The sequence below is a fragment of the Sitodiplosis mosellana genome, unplaced genomic scaffold (genome assembly GCF_009176505.1).
Source record: "Sitodiplosis mosellana isolate CC-2019 unplaced genomic scaffold, AAFC_SMos_1.0 Smas_scaffold_3, whole genome shotgun sequence".
NCBI lineage: Eukaryota > Metazoa > Arthropoda > Insecta > Diptera > Cecidomyiidae > Sitodiplosis > Sitodiplosis mosellana.
In genome coordinates, this window is record NW_022595246.1 from 7,059,301 (window position 1) to 7,074,902 (window position 15,602).

Sequence of the window (15,602 nt, forward strand, 5' to 3'; positions counted from 1 at the left end):
TGGCGCTGACTGACTGGCTGGCTGGCTGAAATAAGGCAATATCTTTTGAATGAAATTCAATGTTCAGTTCAAATCGTTGGACCAAAAAAAACAGTTTTTAATCATTTTTCTTGTGGACAAACTACAACATTTATTACACACTTAAAACGTACATTTATTCATTATAATATTAAAAAAAAATTACTTAAATTGTGATTTGATTTGCGACAATTTCGTCTAAAGACTTAAGCCAAATAGATAATTCGTCTTGCGTTACATTAATAATTCATTTTTTGTTAATTGTTGTTGTTGCTTTATTCTCTCTTTTGATTTGTTTGTTGTTGTTTTTTTATTCAAATGTTTTTTTTTCTCTATTTTTAAATGAATATAAAATGAAGAAGGAAACAAAAATTAAAACCGCTTAACGAATTTGTCGGTTTTTTTGTTGCTGTTGTTGATTTGTGATCTTGTATAAAGAGATAGAGTCTTGTTCTAGTTGTATATTTAGTGCGTTGCGCCGGCTTTGTGTTCCAAGAATAAGAAGTATGTTGAAGCTGCGTATGCGATTGTGTTGAACAAACCGAAAACCTATGAGAAGAGAATAGAAAGAGAGAGACAGAAAATTACGAGCGATTTAGCAAGAGTGAATATTTAAAAATGTATAATAAAACTTACGGCTGCTGTAATATTCGATGCACGTCCGTAGTAATTAACGCTAACCCAGTTTATCAATTGGAACAATGTGGTGATGGCATAACCAATGGTAAAAATACCAGTGTTAATAAGCTCCTGTGAAACGAAACAGATGACATATGAGTATTTGAAACGGGAATCGAGAGACCAATCGAACTAACACAATTACGTGACAAACAATTGCCGCCACGTTGAAAAAGTGTCAAATCAATTGTGGTTAATTCTTGAGGCGAAAATTTATGGTAAAAATACTAAACGCAATTGAATGGTGGAATTTGTTTAGAATTCGAAAGTGGCAACGAAAAGGCGACGTGTATCAATCTAATTTAAATTCATCGTGAAACGCACGCATAAAATATAAATTGAGTGGAATTCAATAGATCTAATAGGATCTAAACGATTTCATGATGGAAATAAGTTAATCTTTGAATTGACGCGAAGTCAATGCGAGAAAATGCCAAGTCATACAGATTTTGATTGAATCAAGGTACAAATTGATAGAAAAAAAAACATATATTGATGCAATGCATATTTGATAGCGTTTTGCTCTGATTCATGAAAAAACCATAAGAAAACCGAGCTCGTACGCGCATTCATTTTGAAATTATCGATTTCAAGCCAACCAGTGAATATTTCAATGCGTACGTCGCATGGCATACACAGTAAAATGACAACGTATTTACCATGTTTTCGAACATAGATATGTAAATATTTCAATAAAAGTAGATTTTCTTTTCTCTTGAGCCGTTTCAATTTCAAACAGACGCAATGAAATGGAGAAAATCGCCTTTTATTCTGTATTTGGATAGCCTCAATTGATTTTTTTCTCTTTCTTTCGTTCTTTTCGGTTGTTTCGGGTTGAAATTACACACTTACCGTTAATATCCAATTGACCGATAAATTGAGAACCTCACGAATGCCCAAAAAGTAGATGGCGACCCAGAGTAGCGTGGCGATGAACGCGGTTACAACGACAAACAAGAACCAATGTGTCGATGCAATCACAGCCGGCGATGCCAATGACATACAAATTATGCCCAAAACCTGTAATTTATAACACATTTATTAGTATTTGACATGAGCTTTTGGGTTGGTTAGTGAATAAATAAATGGCCTATGTTTTCCTATTGTGTAGCCTCACGGGAAAAAAACACTCGCACATAGAAACGAGAGAAGAGCCAATGCTTTCGAGAAGAGTGAAAATGGTTTCATTCAGATTTTGTTTAATACATTTTTATTGAGAATGATGTAATCGATGACGTAGATTTATATGCCATATTGGGTGGATTGTGCAAAAATTGGATTTTGTCAAGAACACCCACAGATTGGCTGCGAAGCGGGAAGAGAACGACTATTTGTTCAATTATATTCGATATAGACATTAACACCGAATTCATTCACAACTGCTTTTGATTGTTCCACTCTTGTCCCGTATGTATATTGATTTTGTCTGGCTCTAAAATGAGGCTATCTAACACAGTAGAAACTTGTGATCCAACAAATATAAATGACCGTAAATGGAACCTAAAGAATTTTGAGTGAGGTAATTGCCTGAAAATGCACACGGTCCGTCATTCAAATCGTTGTGACGTAGTAAATTACCTTTTTGTTTTGATCAAATTTTCCATACTTCTTAAAATTGCATCACGTTTTTTTGTACGGAAAAAATTGATTGCGGAATGACTAATTTATTCACAAGTAAAAACAATGTGACTAATATTCAAAAATAACCGCGGAGAATGAACATTCTCAGGTACAGAATAAAATCAAGATAAGGAAAGTTACAGAACTCTTGGTCATAAAATGTTATCTTATCAAAATGTGCCTTTGTCTAAACTATTTACTCTGGCATTCTACATACCCAGACAATGTTCCCAAAATTAAAAATTTCTAGAAAAATTCTTTCATTTATCATTTGTTCCCGCTACTGCTGCGATGTATAATTTTCTAGTACAAAAACATGTGTTGCTTCCGAAATGTAAACAACAGCCTAAGAATGTGTACTCAAGCCATCCAAAAATTATGTACTTCAATCTTGATCGAATTTATTATATGTTCGCCTGATAGCAAAAATTGGCCGCATGATTAAAATGTTGATCGTGATCTTGGGCGAAGAAAGTGAAAAAAGTGACTTCAAAATTATGGTGTGAGAGAAAAAAAGCGCCAAATGATTTGGTTGGATTAAATGAAACGTGATTTCGAATTTTGATAAGAAAAAAAATGGCCGCATGAAAAGAAGAAAACGGTCGTTTGTAATTCAGCTTAAATTAAGGCAAATGTTGTTCAAGTGACGATTCCCTTCTTTTTTTTAAGGCTTTGTTCATTTTGCGACGAAATTAGAAAGACACACATTTTTTTAATGTGTGTAAGGAGTGTGTGCTAGGAACCGGTTTTGCCACCGAAAGAGAAATGTCTAGATTTTTATGGTAAAGAAAACAAAACGCAGAAAAGAAATAAAAAGAAATACAATAGTCAATAAAGTCGCCCAAAGTGAAATAAATGACCGCTAAAGTCGGGCAAAAACCGCTGATTAGCTCGCCACCAACCGGGCTGATTGTTTGTGATTTTATAATTGCATCGCTGTTTTTTTTTCATTGACATAGAAACAACTGTATTTTTCTTTTTATCGTATTTGTCCATCAAAACATGTCAAAGCAACAGCTTTCTGCACGAACACTCTGCGAGTATGGTGTGCACGTTGGCTTGTTCGCTCGTTCATAAATTGTTGTCTAGAAAAGATGAAAGTCGTCGGAATGTTCCAATAACTTGTTTAATGACGCCATATCTCTTTGTACTATAAAATCTGCTTTTTTGCTTTTGCTATGAGCTTTCAACCTTAGCGAACGATCATTATAATTTCGTGAGTTTTTCACACTTGCCACTGTGGACCATGTGAATGTTTGCGATGGATTTGCGAGGCTATTTTTCTGTTTTGGTCAAGATTGTTGAGAACGTTCGTTAAAATGTGGTGCTCTTTAAGTTGCAATTTGGTTTCGGTTTTTCTTCCTCTGTGCAGTTTAGGCTTGGCGTATTCAGTGCATCGTGATGATAGAGATTTGTGCAAAATTAAATATGTACCGTAATGGCTTCATCTAGTGAAAGTGCAATAAAAAGCCAATTTATGAATGTTACGATGGATATATTTATCCGTTCAACGCTCGACAGTCGAGATATGGCCGTAGTACGCAATTGACGTGTGCTGTTATTATCGAGTAGAACCCTGGCAATTTTTCCATCGAACATCGTATGTGCTTTCGAATTGTGGCTCTCTCGTTGTTGACTCTAGCCAAGTTTTTCCCAGGCACTTTTTCCACACTTCCTCCGGCTGCTTGTATGCAAATCATTCAATTTCCTCTCGAACGATAATCATAATACAAATTATGTGGATTTCTTTTGTTTAAAAAAAAACTTTGGCCTTATTTTTAATCCAATTTTATTGAAATTCATGATGTTCGTTCCAAAAACTGAGAAATTGTGGCTTCATTTTCTGTTTGAACCCATCCATTCGTTACGGTTATGAAAACAAGTAAATAAAGACATCTCTGACAAATGAGTGTCAAGAGAATAGAATCAAATATGAAATTTGTGTTTCTGCTTTGGATTCATTGTGGTGTTTGACGTGTTACTGCACACAGGAAAAGAGATTGTCACACCATTTAAGGCTTGGCCGCGTATCCGCATGCAATCAATCCATCATTGCGAAGCATGTGATGAGCTTGCGAAATGGTCTTTCGCGAGAATAAGTCATCTAAGCGGAAAATGTAACAACGACAAACGAAACAAAAAAGAAGAAATTGTCAAGATTGACAAGCAAACGATATGGAAATTAATTAATTCATGCGAGATTCGCTTTGCTCACGTATGCACTCAAAAACACACATTGTTATGGGTGGTAAGACATAATCATAAAATTGTTACAAAGTCCATTACTCTCGAATTGAAATTCAAACCAACGTACAGCAAAGCCGAATAAAAAGAAAGAACTAGAAAAAACGCGGTGCGTGGATTAAAAATCAGCAGCCAATAGTAAAGTCAAAAGAATTAAAAACGAACGACTTGGAACAATTGGCAACATGAAATTGAATATGCCATGGATTATGTTTTCTTCTTGTTCTGATGCATGACGCAGAAATTTGCTTTTTGTTTTGCTACTTCCATTCATTGGAGTAGGTCATCGAAATTTTTTTTTTCTCTCCCTCTCTCTCTCTCTTCAACAGTTTCACGATTTCTCGCCCGAACAATGCACTCCAACAACGCTGTTTGTTTACATTTTTTTTCTCTTGCTCTCTGTTCGTTGTAATTCACAAAGAGCCTATACTTGCTTTCCGTCTGATAGTCACGTATATTATCGAATCACAGCAACTGCCTTTTTCTTCGATTGCTCAGCAAAGTGAACGCCATAAATATTAAACAGACAATTGTTCGATCATGAACACCATGATTTTCCGATTCTTCGAAATTTTTATACGTGAATCTATTTGTGGGGTTTCTAATGAATTTTCCTGTGATTTATGTCGATTTTATCCGCGAATCCGAGCTCATCTTTCTCGGGCAAATGAAAAGCGTGCAGCTAAAATTAGCAAATGCAATAACACTTTTGTTTTAAAACCTTTTAAATCGATTCGCTAATCGATTGTTTAATTTGAGAAATGATTCAAATGATGCTAGCGCAGTTCCGATCTCGAGATCTCTCTCTCTCTCTCTCTCTCTTTCTCTCTCTTCCTCTTTCAGCAGCAGTCGCTTTATTTTTACACCCGTTTTAAGTAGTTTTACGTCAGCGAAACAGCACATCACTTCACGCAACACACAGAAAATGTGTTTATTTTGTAGTATTTTTAATTGGGAATTTCTTCAGTTTGTGCGAGAGAGCGAGTGAGAGCGAACGAGAGCGAGCAGGAGCAAACAAGAGAGCGAAGGCAAGAGTGTTATTCGCAAAATAGAGTTATTTGTTCGTTAGCGTCGAATTGATATGGATGTTGTTCACGGTAGTGTAACGTAACTATAAATTACCAATTCCGTAAAAATGCACTCGCCAAGCGCTCGATTTTCAACATAAATGTTATTGCATTTGTGGCTAAAAACCGAAGCATAGTTGCTTCGATCATAATCATCTAAAAACATAGAAAACTTAAGCAGCACCTACACAATATTTGCTATTCTGCGTAATTCAAAATAGAGTTTCTTTCAAGCGCTTACTGTATGTTTGTTTGCACTAGTTAGTATATGTTGTTTACTTCGGCGTTGTGAGCGCACGATATTTTTGGACAATTACCGGGTCCAATAATAGCAATCAACGCGATAAAAGTCATAAAATTGAAGTAGTCAAAAGGTTATACACAGAATGATTGATTGTTTGGCGCGTATTGGTACGACCCAAGCAAAATTACATTCACCGAACTGCAGTGTGTGTGTGTCGATCGGTTTGAGTGATTCTTGTAGCGATTTTCGTTGGCATTTGCCGAAACGGAGGGCAAACAAAGCAAAATTAGATTGAAATTCACACATAATTTAATGTAGCCTTGACTTCAGATTGTTACTTCAATTAACATCCAGCGAAAATCGCAACTGCTGCGCTTAGCTCTCAAAATATATTTATTTCTCGGTGCGCAATAAGAGGTATGCGAGCGAGCGCGTCGAAACACAAATGACATCACAACACATCATTTTATTTACTTACATTCGTTATTTATTTAAACGTTGAAAAGAATCCATTAGCACTAAACCGTAATTACATGCGACACAGCGCACACACACACACACTTACAAGTGCCACTAGAAAATTGATGGATTTTCGAAAGTATTTTCTCGTCGCAACCGTGTGTTTCAAGACCGAATTTCGGACGGAATTTGGCTGTAAAATAATTGCGATACAAAAATAGATGCAACTGTTGTGTATTTTTGTGGTGACGAATTACGTTCAGGTTTGGTAAATCGAAGATGTTTCGATTGGCATTGTTGATCCGCTTCGATTGAATTTGTTTAGCTGTAACATGTATCTAACGAACTTGTGTCGATCAAAATTATTCGATTTATTTTAATCCAAACAACAATGCCATTAAAATGAATCGTCAACAAAAAAATACCGGTGAATCTCAAACAAAATGCATGCAGAGGAATGGCAGGATGTTTATTTGCCGTAAATCAAAACATTTGCAATGTAAACTGTTGCCAGCCAAAACAAACGGCGATTTCTCAAAATTGCCAATGGATTGAAATGCATCGATTAAACATGAACTGAAATTTTATTGTTGTCATGAACATTGTGTTTCTCTGTGTGTGTGTGTGTGTTTTTTTTATCTCCAGCACAATAAAAACGAAATTTGCACATGGAAAACCGGCTGCACGAAGCCTTCTTCAATCACACTTTAACGTTATTTATTAGCAACGATTCGATACATTCAAGCAAAAAGTAATCAAATCGCCAGTGTTGTTGGGCGTTTGTTGGTATATTTCAATATTTTAATTTCCACCTACAGCTCTGAGCTCAGTTTTGTTTCCAAAAAAAAAACTCAATTGGCCAAATGTGTATTTAAATAAACGTATCAAATGCGATTGCTTAAGTGTAAATGATTGGTCGTTAGGCCAGTTTTCCCTTTCGTCAAAACGTTGACCATAATCAAGTAAAAAACAAATCTTGTTCTCTCGCTGTTTTACCACGAAAAAAAAGCACAGCGCCGATAAATTTCAACATAGTCATGCACTTGCTGCTCAATATCTTGATGTTGGCTATGGATTTTTGCAAAGCAGAGATTGGCATGCGTTTTGAGAATCGTAATGCGCAATATGTATGCGGAGAGTGTGAGCATAAAATTATTTTGAGAATGTTTGGAATGCAATTGCTAGCGCGTTTTTTTCAAATGTATTCGAGACTCAAAAACACATTCACCCGAACGAGAAGAGATTTGTGAATGCGAAAATAGCATGTTAATTTGGATTCCCTTACTTTTCATTTAAGTATGCAATGCGAGACGACGAGAGAAACGATCATGCAAATTTCGTGCATGTGTCTCGGCTCGCAAAAAAAGAAGAGTGGAACGTAAACATGCGATTTGATGGTTTTTTTTTTTCTGCTCACCGTTAGCGATGCAGGTCAACGACCCGAAGCGCAACACCAAAAATGCAATTCGAATGAAAACAACGGCTTTTTTTCTGCATCATAAACGAAAATACATTGACGGCTGCACCGTCTGCAAAAACGATGCGATGACGAATTCCCTTTGAATGAGACCGCACCAACGTGAAGCTTATCTTTATCGAAGGTGTTCACATACAAATTAACAGCAAATTTGTCAACACCATCGCTATCGCTTATATCGACACAGTATAGCACAAATGTGCCCTGCAAACATTGTTGTTTTTTAATATCAATTTTAATGGATATTTGTCTATTAATTATTGACAAATTGTCACTCCTATGATGACTGTTCGCTGAAATGAATTTTCCATTGATGATTGGTACACTAGTGACATAATTGAAGTGGTTGTATGGCGAACAATGCCGATCATTCATATTTAATGAAAAAACGTGAATCAACATGCGATGTGCTTCGTAAAATGGCACATAATTTTTTACATCGATGTATTCCAATCATTTCCCTCATATCGAGTACAAATTCCACGAATGTGGAAAAATATTGAGTCGCGTTGGAAAATGCCATTTGAACATTTTCAATTTCAATTATAAAACGGATCAAGGTCAGTTATTATAATTTCAGCAGAAGGAAGTTTTTTTACGATCCAATTCGATATACTTTTCAATGAAATATTATTTTCAGTTTCGAGATGCATAATTGATAACATTAGTGTTAACACAGTGGATTCGAAAGCGTGTAGCGGTGCCAGCTGGTGCTGATTATGTAGGCAGCAGCGTACGAACAAAAAAGCACAATGCAAACAATGAAGCAAATAATTAAAAGAGGTTAAAAAGAAGGTTTATCATGCTGTGAATGCTTTGTCTGAGCTGGCTACGAGAGTCTCGTCGTACGAGACCGACACCGCAACCAATCCCATTGATTTAAACTGGTTGTTTTCTCCCCTCATTGGATTTGAATTCTATCTCACTTGCTCATCCGTTTCTCGTTAATTAAATCAGAAATAAAAACAGTATATAAACGGTTTGTGCACTCGCACACAATCAAACGAGTGCCTCTAAACTGCGGTAACACATTATCTAATTATTGTCAATAGAATCAAGTTTCACTTGTTCCCCAGTTTCGGTTTGGTCAACAAAACGCTACATCCTATATTCGCGCCAACAAATCGTAAACAACGCTCACAATTGTATGCGCATATTTATATTCGAAAAATGCGCGGGATCGTGTTTTTTTCCACTTCTTGCTGCTCGTCGGGCGACAAACGGCTCTTTCGAATCAATTTCAATTTCATTCGAACGACTTCCAACATATAGAAATCTGGTTCGCCTACATCTCGAACAAAAAATGTGTGTCTCATTCAGATATTTTTGCATATGATTTCGACGTTCGCTTGTTGAGAGTGTGAGCAAGCTCGCGCACATACACGCATACGACTCAGCATCCCGAAAGCATAATGTGTCAAAATATTTCAGCGAGGTTCGCATTGATGAAACGACTCATAACGTCAACTGTAATGCATTACGCAATCGAAGAGCACTGTCTCGTGAAAAAAAAAAATTCAAATCCAAACAATCAAAACATCACATTCATTTCGCTTTAATTCACTCATAATGTGCGATTAATCAACGGAAAATGTGTGCCAAATGGTTTTCTTTCATTTTTTTTTTCTTGAAAAATCAAAAATTGAGCGATTTTTTTCTATGTTGTTGATGGAAAACCTGTGCTAATTTAATTATCTGAAAGTGAAATTTTACGCAAGCAGCCATATGTTGCGTTGGGCTGAGAGATATGTATATATGCTAATAAAAGTGGCTCATTTTCTTCACAGCTCGTGCTGATCAAACAAAACATGCCTTAATTAACCCGAAATAACAATCTATTTTCGTTTTCCAAATCTCATTCTCGAGGCCAGCACTGCCACCGACTACTATATGTATGCCAAAACAACAGTTGAATGGGATGTACACAATTTTTCCAAAAGTCATTGAAGCTTCAAACAACAACAAAATCGCGCCAGCGCAACTTATTAAAGGCATCAATCCAAAAATGTACATCAGACCAATCATCGAAAGTGAGCAGTAAGCAGTAGGCAATAACAGTTGGATTGTGTACATGCACTTTAATGCGTTGTGAATGCGACATCAATACCGTGCACGAATGGCTTTTGAACGGCCGACGATTTTGCAAAAAAACACTCACTTGTTATTTGAGTTTGAATGTTTTGTTTTGCGGTGCAAAAGTCAGTTAATTTGTGTGTTTGTCTCGAACACCGACGCCGTCTCCGCCGATGACGATGACGACGACGACACTCACATTAACGAATATTTATATCGAAATAATCGTATAGAATTGGGGATATATGTAAATTGATGTTTTGGATACATTTTGCGCTTCGTCTTTCAGCTTCATGTCAATTTATAAATAACACGAACGAATGATCAAACGGCATACGCCCAAGTTCACTTCTAGAAAAATGTCATTCGCCGTGTATGTGTGATTTATGAAAATTCTATTTGGCATTTATTGGGTATATCCGTAAGAAACTCGGTGAATTATTGACGTTGAGGTGATAACTTAAGGTGGAAATAGATTTTTTTGTCGATTTTTCAAAAGCCACTTAATGGATTTGTGACGAAGTAAATTGGGGAAGGACACAACTAATAACTTACATTGAACCCAATACAGACAACACATGTGGATATGGAATGTGTTTCTCATTCGGAGCTAACGCATCGATTTGCTGAGCAAATTAAAAGACACTTTGAAATGATCTTGAATTGCATATTAATTTCTGTGGTTTAATTTTCTACGAATCACTGAACTAATAAATATCTGCTAGTTTGACGTGTATCTGAGAAGTCAAATGCATTGCAATGAACAAAATCGACGTTCAATCAAAACAATCGACATACTGTCTCATTTTTTTTCTCTCGCTTCGTTCCACTTACCAATTGAATCAGTTTCAGGAGTCCGGGCACCGATTGGAAATAAACTGTGTTGAATGTGATCCAACTCAATGGTCCAGCGGATGATTGTTGTGGTCCGGCTGGTTTTGGTGGTGCTTGGGCATTATTCCGATTGCCTGATTCGACTGTTACGACAGTTTCTGACATCATTTTCTGCTATCTGTTTTCCGTTTGTCAAATAAAATTCGCTTTGTAACACAAAACTTTACTGTTTTTTACTCTGTATTTTATGAGATTTCACCTAAAGATAACCGTGTTTTTGTCGTAATGTTATTAATATTCCAAATATTTAAGTGTTTCGAAATGTTCTGACAATTGAACGTGCACTGCGCTCGTCAAAAACCGTTTTTTCTCTTCTTTCTCTTACCAGAGAAACACACTCCACACAAATAGCTCAAAATAATTGTATTTATTTATGAGCGCGAAAACACCTTTTTTGTCTACCGACACACACAATTTTTCATGAAATACAATGTTCAAATACAGAACCGCAATGGAAAAGAACGGCGATAAATTTGAAAAGAAACCGACGAGAAAAAAATGATGAGACACAATTGTGGTTGAGTGAGAGAGCAACTTGTTGCTGCCGTATCGGACGCGAATGTTCGACTGAATGAAATTCGGTTTGGAGAGAGCTCGGTCGCCGACTAAGTCGTTACATCGTTCGTACGGTGTATCACCTCAACTGTGTGTATCGGTTTGCCTGAAACCACGACTCTAGCGAGCGTATCGATTTATCGCGTTCGACGGCGTTTGGCAGCAACGACGACAACGACGCGCACACACTATGTGTGTAGTAGACGCAGTCACAGATGCACTTCGTCTCATCGCAATGCATACCGAAGCCAAATATCAACAAACAAGAAAATAAACAACAACCACACCAGCACCACAGAGAAAAAAACTCGCACGAATTCGAAAACGTTTCTCTTTTCACGAAAAATATTACCGTAAATCGCTTTAGTTTCATTCTACACCTTGAATAGCCATAAGTTATCAACGTACTCGCCGTGAATGTTCATCGCTTCGAATCTTTTATGCTTGTGCGACACACAAACGACGGAGAAAGAAGAGAAAAAAAAAACGAAAGAAAGAGCTAAATTTATAAATAAAGTTGTTGTATGTAATTTTCTCTTTTATCATCGTTGATTTCGACGTTGTTTCTCGTGTATTTTTGGGTTGAGTATTTGTTTATTCGTTTATCGATAAAAAGAAAATCGTTTCATGTGACTATTCTCGTCAAATCAAGCGTAGCACCAGGCCATAAACAATTATAAATTTGAATATGAGCTAGAATGCAGTTGAAAAATACAAACCCCGCACGACCAAACCGAACGGATCGTTCTTGTTGCTCAGGTGCCATTCGCACAGCAGAGAGAAATTATCATTTACTTGATGGATATGTTAACATATGCACGACGGTCATAAACAAATGGAACTCCGTATCTTTTCCGCTTCGGTTGGACAATCAATTATGGAAATTATATCGAAATCATATGGAAATGAAATGAAATCGAATGAACAAAAATGAAAACGGAGAAAATAAAACCATGGTGTTCAATGGTCACGAAAGAAAAAAAGACCTTTTCACTAAACACCGTTGTCAAGTGCAAGACTGCGGTCGAATGGTTTTGTTGGTCGCAGTTTTTCATTAACACTTAAACGAAAAAACGACGAGAATACCTTAGCGGTGACATAATATCGAAGCACGCAATGCCAGAACGTTGCCTACAAACGGTGCCTGCTTACAATCTATTAGTTTCGTGGTAAATGCGACACTCGTCGAACTCCATTGGATATTAATCAACCCACACGGCAAAGGCCAAATATTAACATTCGAACCGGAGTGAATAAACGTATAAATAAGCGCATTTGTAAGCTCTCATTGGTCGTCATATTGATTTCAGTCGCGGTGTGTATGTGTATAGTTTTCCGTCTTTCCATTTCATCGCTTGGACAAAGCCAAAGTCAATCTGTTGAATAATTTCGAATCAAGTAAAGCCCAACATTATAATGATTACCTTCTGAACAGCAGCTGTTCCCATCAAACAGCGTCCGACTTGTTCTCATTTCCATTTTAATTGCCCATGGAATTTCTATCAAGCGTTCAAATCGATAGCATTAGATATTTTGATATGATTCTGAATGGAATTGGATTTTTCTAAAGTTGCCCACATGTCTTTCAACTACTAAAAATCATCGCTTCATGTAAAAAGTTCATGATAATTTGTTTCCTTTAAATTTCATTGTAGAATCGCGTGACAGCTCAATACAGTTTATTATTGAACCGGAATATTTGTGTGCGCTGCCATAAAAATAGTAGTTTACGTGTCTGAGTCGAAAAAAATTTATATCTTACCGGCATATTTGTGCCGTGGTTCTTTAGTGACAATCGAAATGAAATGAATGATTAACATTGGCGATTCGGATTGTGAAAAACAAAGCGCAGTAAAATGAATGATGTGAAAAATTTTTGCCGCTGTTGTTCTGAGGTGCGCCGGGCATTGAATCGTGGAAACAAAGAATTCGTTCTTTTCTCTTTCTCTGTGTCAAAGAAATGGTTATACTTGACAAATCGCTTATGACGCTGTTGGCGACAAGCCCATGACAACTGACTGGCTTGAGTTCACATTTCTTGAATCTGATATCCACTCCCAGGAATTATAACTGAGAGAAAAGAGAACATTAGAAAGGGGTCGTTAAACTCTTTAAACTCATTTTCTGCGATAACAGCTCATAAATTGGCGCTATTTGTTGAAAACTCTGTCGCTTGCAACCGTCATTTGGAAAATGACGAACAGAACAATTCATCAACGATCCGAATGGGATTCTTTCGTAATTTCAGCACTGAAGTGAAGAAAAAAACGTTCTCACAACGGTGTATTTTCAACGCGATTTTACCATTTGTGATGTTCTTTTTTTGCTTCAAATGATTCTCTATTTGCACATATGAACGGCCCTATATAATTTTCACAACAATAAATTACACACGCGCACGGTACACACATACACACACGCCGTGTACGCTTCAATCAACGAATAATAGAGAGATAGGAACGAAATGTAGAAAACAAAATAAATATGCAGAGTTTAATTGTTTTCAGGCATGAGAATTTATAATTTTGTTTGAAAATATGACAACGCACCACGTAATAATTTCGTTGCATGTGAATGTACGATCGAATGAAGAACGATTCAGCTGTACTGACGCCGATTGTAGTAGGTGGAAGAAATATTAGCAAAACCGCGAAACAATTGATAAAATAAATAGAACACACATGAAGAACAATATTCGAATCAGTTGGAAATGGGATTGAGCGCCAGTCAGTCATTTTGACGATAGATGGTGCTGGTGGTGTAGTACAGCTTCAGTGTGTTGCTCATCTGTATGGCGGCGCTGACACCTGTGACAGCTCCGAATCATGCTTAATGCTAAAAACCGACATCGACTTCCTTCTTTTATGTACGGTCTCTATCGCTGTATGTTTGCGGTCCGCTAGATACAATTTTAAATCAAAGGTAATTTTCATTCATCGGTGACAAAAAATACGATATTTTGGTGGAAAACATTCGGAAAATGCTGTGTAAATGTTTCGTCCTAAACGTTTTTCGCAATTTTATCGAGATTTTTCCGAAAAATTTGATTAAAGTGATGAAGCGGTGAATGTCGATGGTACTTGCGAGGCCATTGACAGCTACATACTTCGTGTACTATGTGTCCGGTTTAACATTGCGATTTTTTCTGAATGAAATAAAGTGTAATTTAAAGTCAACGCGTGTTCACTTAAAGCATATATGATTTGTGTATTCGAATTGTTACAAAAAGCGAAAACATGATAGTGTTTTCGGTGCAATGTCAGCGTTCGAATGATTACCACCCAAAATCATTTGACAGGCATTAGCACGTTTATACATTTGTACCAGACCTTTAAAATCAAGTGACTTATCAATTCCATTCCAATTTTCGCCCTCTTCAATTTAGACACAATGGTTCGCATGAATGTTTTGGCCGATGCCTTGAAGTGCATCAACAATGCTGAAAAGCGTGGCAAACGTCAAGTTTTGTTGCGCCCATGCTCAAAAGTCATCATCAAATTCTTGACGGTCATGATGAAGCATGGTTACATCGGCGAATTCGAAATCGTTGACGACCATCGTTCCGGTAAAGTAGTCGTCAATCTAACTGGCCGCCTCAACAAATGCGGTGTCATCTCACCGCGTTTCGATGTTCCAATCAATGACATCGAAAAATGGACAAACAACCTTTTGCCATCACGTCAATTCGGGTGAGTTTTCGCACATAGTGCATCCCGTATGATTTCCCATTTGGACTGAGCCAATTGGGTTCAAATGAGTTTACATGATTCTTGACACAATTTCTGGTCAACAAAAATGAAATCTGGAAAAGTGTTCAATAAAATAGACCTAACCTCAATTTATGCCATATCCATGTTGACTAATTTTCGCTTTTGTTCTTCTCTCATTTTTAGTTACGTTGTGTTGACCACAAGTGGCGGTATTATGGATCACGAAGAAGCCCGTAGAAAACATCTCGGAGGCAAAATCCTCGGTTTCTTCTTCTAAACACAATAGACATTAAGAGGAACTACGTTACTTCTTTTTGAAAATGGAAACAAAAAAATAAAACAAGCAAAAAGTACCGAACTAAACCACAGTGTTCAACATTTATTTGAAAGTGTTTTTTTTTACTTCATTTGTGTGAGGCTAATCAAAATCAACGCTGAAATTTGGAATTCTCTACGAAAAATTTGTTGTTGGTAGTTTGATTTTGAGGGAACGTCGAATTGGGTAAGAAAGGAGAGAGTGATTGATGGCATCAATTCTATGCTTGTCTCCGGAACGGAACTCA

The 15,602-nt window shown here is 36.8% G+C and overlaps 2 protein-coding genes across 2 annotated transcripts; one reads left to right on the plus strand and one right to left on the minus strand.

Annotated features, from left to right (window-relative positions):
- Window positions 1-67: 67 nt before the first annotated feature.
- On the minus strand, window positions 68-11,379 carry LOC129565595 (CKLF-like MARVEL transmembrane domain-containing protein 4). The gene is made up of 5 exons (XM_055440614.1): window positions 11,100-11,379; window positions 10,715-10,973; window positions 1,549-1,716; window positions 655-768; window positions 68-567 (listed from the first exon to the last, which is right to left on the minus strand). The coding sequence occupies exons 2-5, from the start codon at window positions 10,880-10,882 to the stop codon at window positions 484-486; spliced, it is 534 nt and encodes a 177-aa protein (XP_055296589.1). The 5' UTR covers window positions 10,883-10,973; window positions 11,100-11,379; the 3' UTR covers window positions 68-483.
- Window positions 11,380-14,110: 2,731 nt separating this feature from the next.
- LOC129565990 (40S ribosomal protein S15Aa) lies at window positions 14,111-15,402 on the plus strand. Its single transcript, XM_055441467.1, has 3 exons — window positions 14,111-14,251; window positions 14,715-15,018; window positions 15,223-15,402. Exons 2-3 carry the CDS (start codon window positions 14,720-14,722, stop codon window positions 15,314-15,316), a joined length of 393 nt encoding a protein of 130 aa, XP_055297442.1. The 5' UTR covers window positions 14,111-14,251; window positions 14,715-14,719; the 3' UTR covers window positions 15,317-15,402.
- Window positions 15,403-15,602: the final 200 nt, after the last annotated feature.

Coding starts and splice junctions, on each gene's coding strand:
- LOC129565595 (XM_055440614.1), bottom strand. CDS start 10,882: ATGATGTCAGAAACTGTCGTAACAGTCGAATCAGGCAATCGGAATAAT. Junction 769..1,548: donor CGGTCAATTGGATATTAACG/GTAAGTGTGTAA, acceptor TTCGTTTCACAG/GAGCTTATTAACACTGGTAT. Junction 568..654: donor CATCGAATATTACAGCAGCC/GTAAGTTTTATT, acceptor CTCTTCTCATAG/GTTTTCGGTTTGTTCAACAC.
- LOC129565990 (XM_055441467.1), top strand. CDS start 14,720: ATGGTTCGCATGAATGTTTTGGCCGATGCCTTGAAGTGCATCAACAAT. Junction 15,019..15,222: donor TTGCCATCACGTCAATTCGG/GTGAGTTTTCGC, acceptor TCTCATTTTTAG/TTACGTTGTGTTGACCACAA.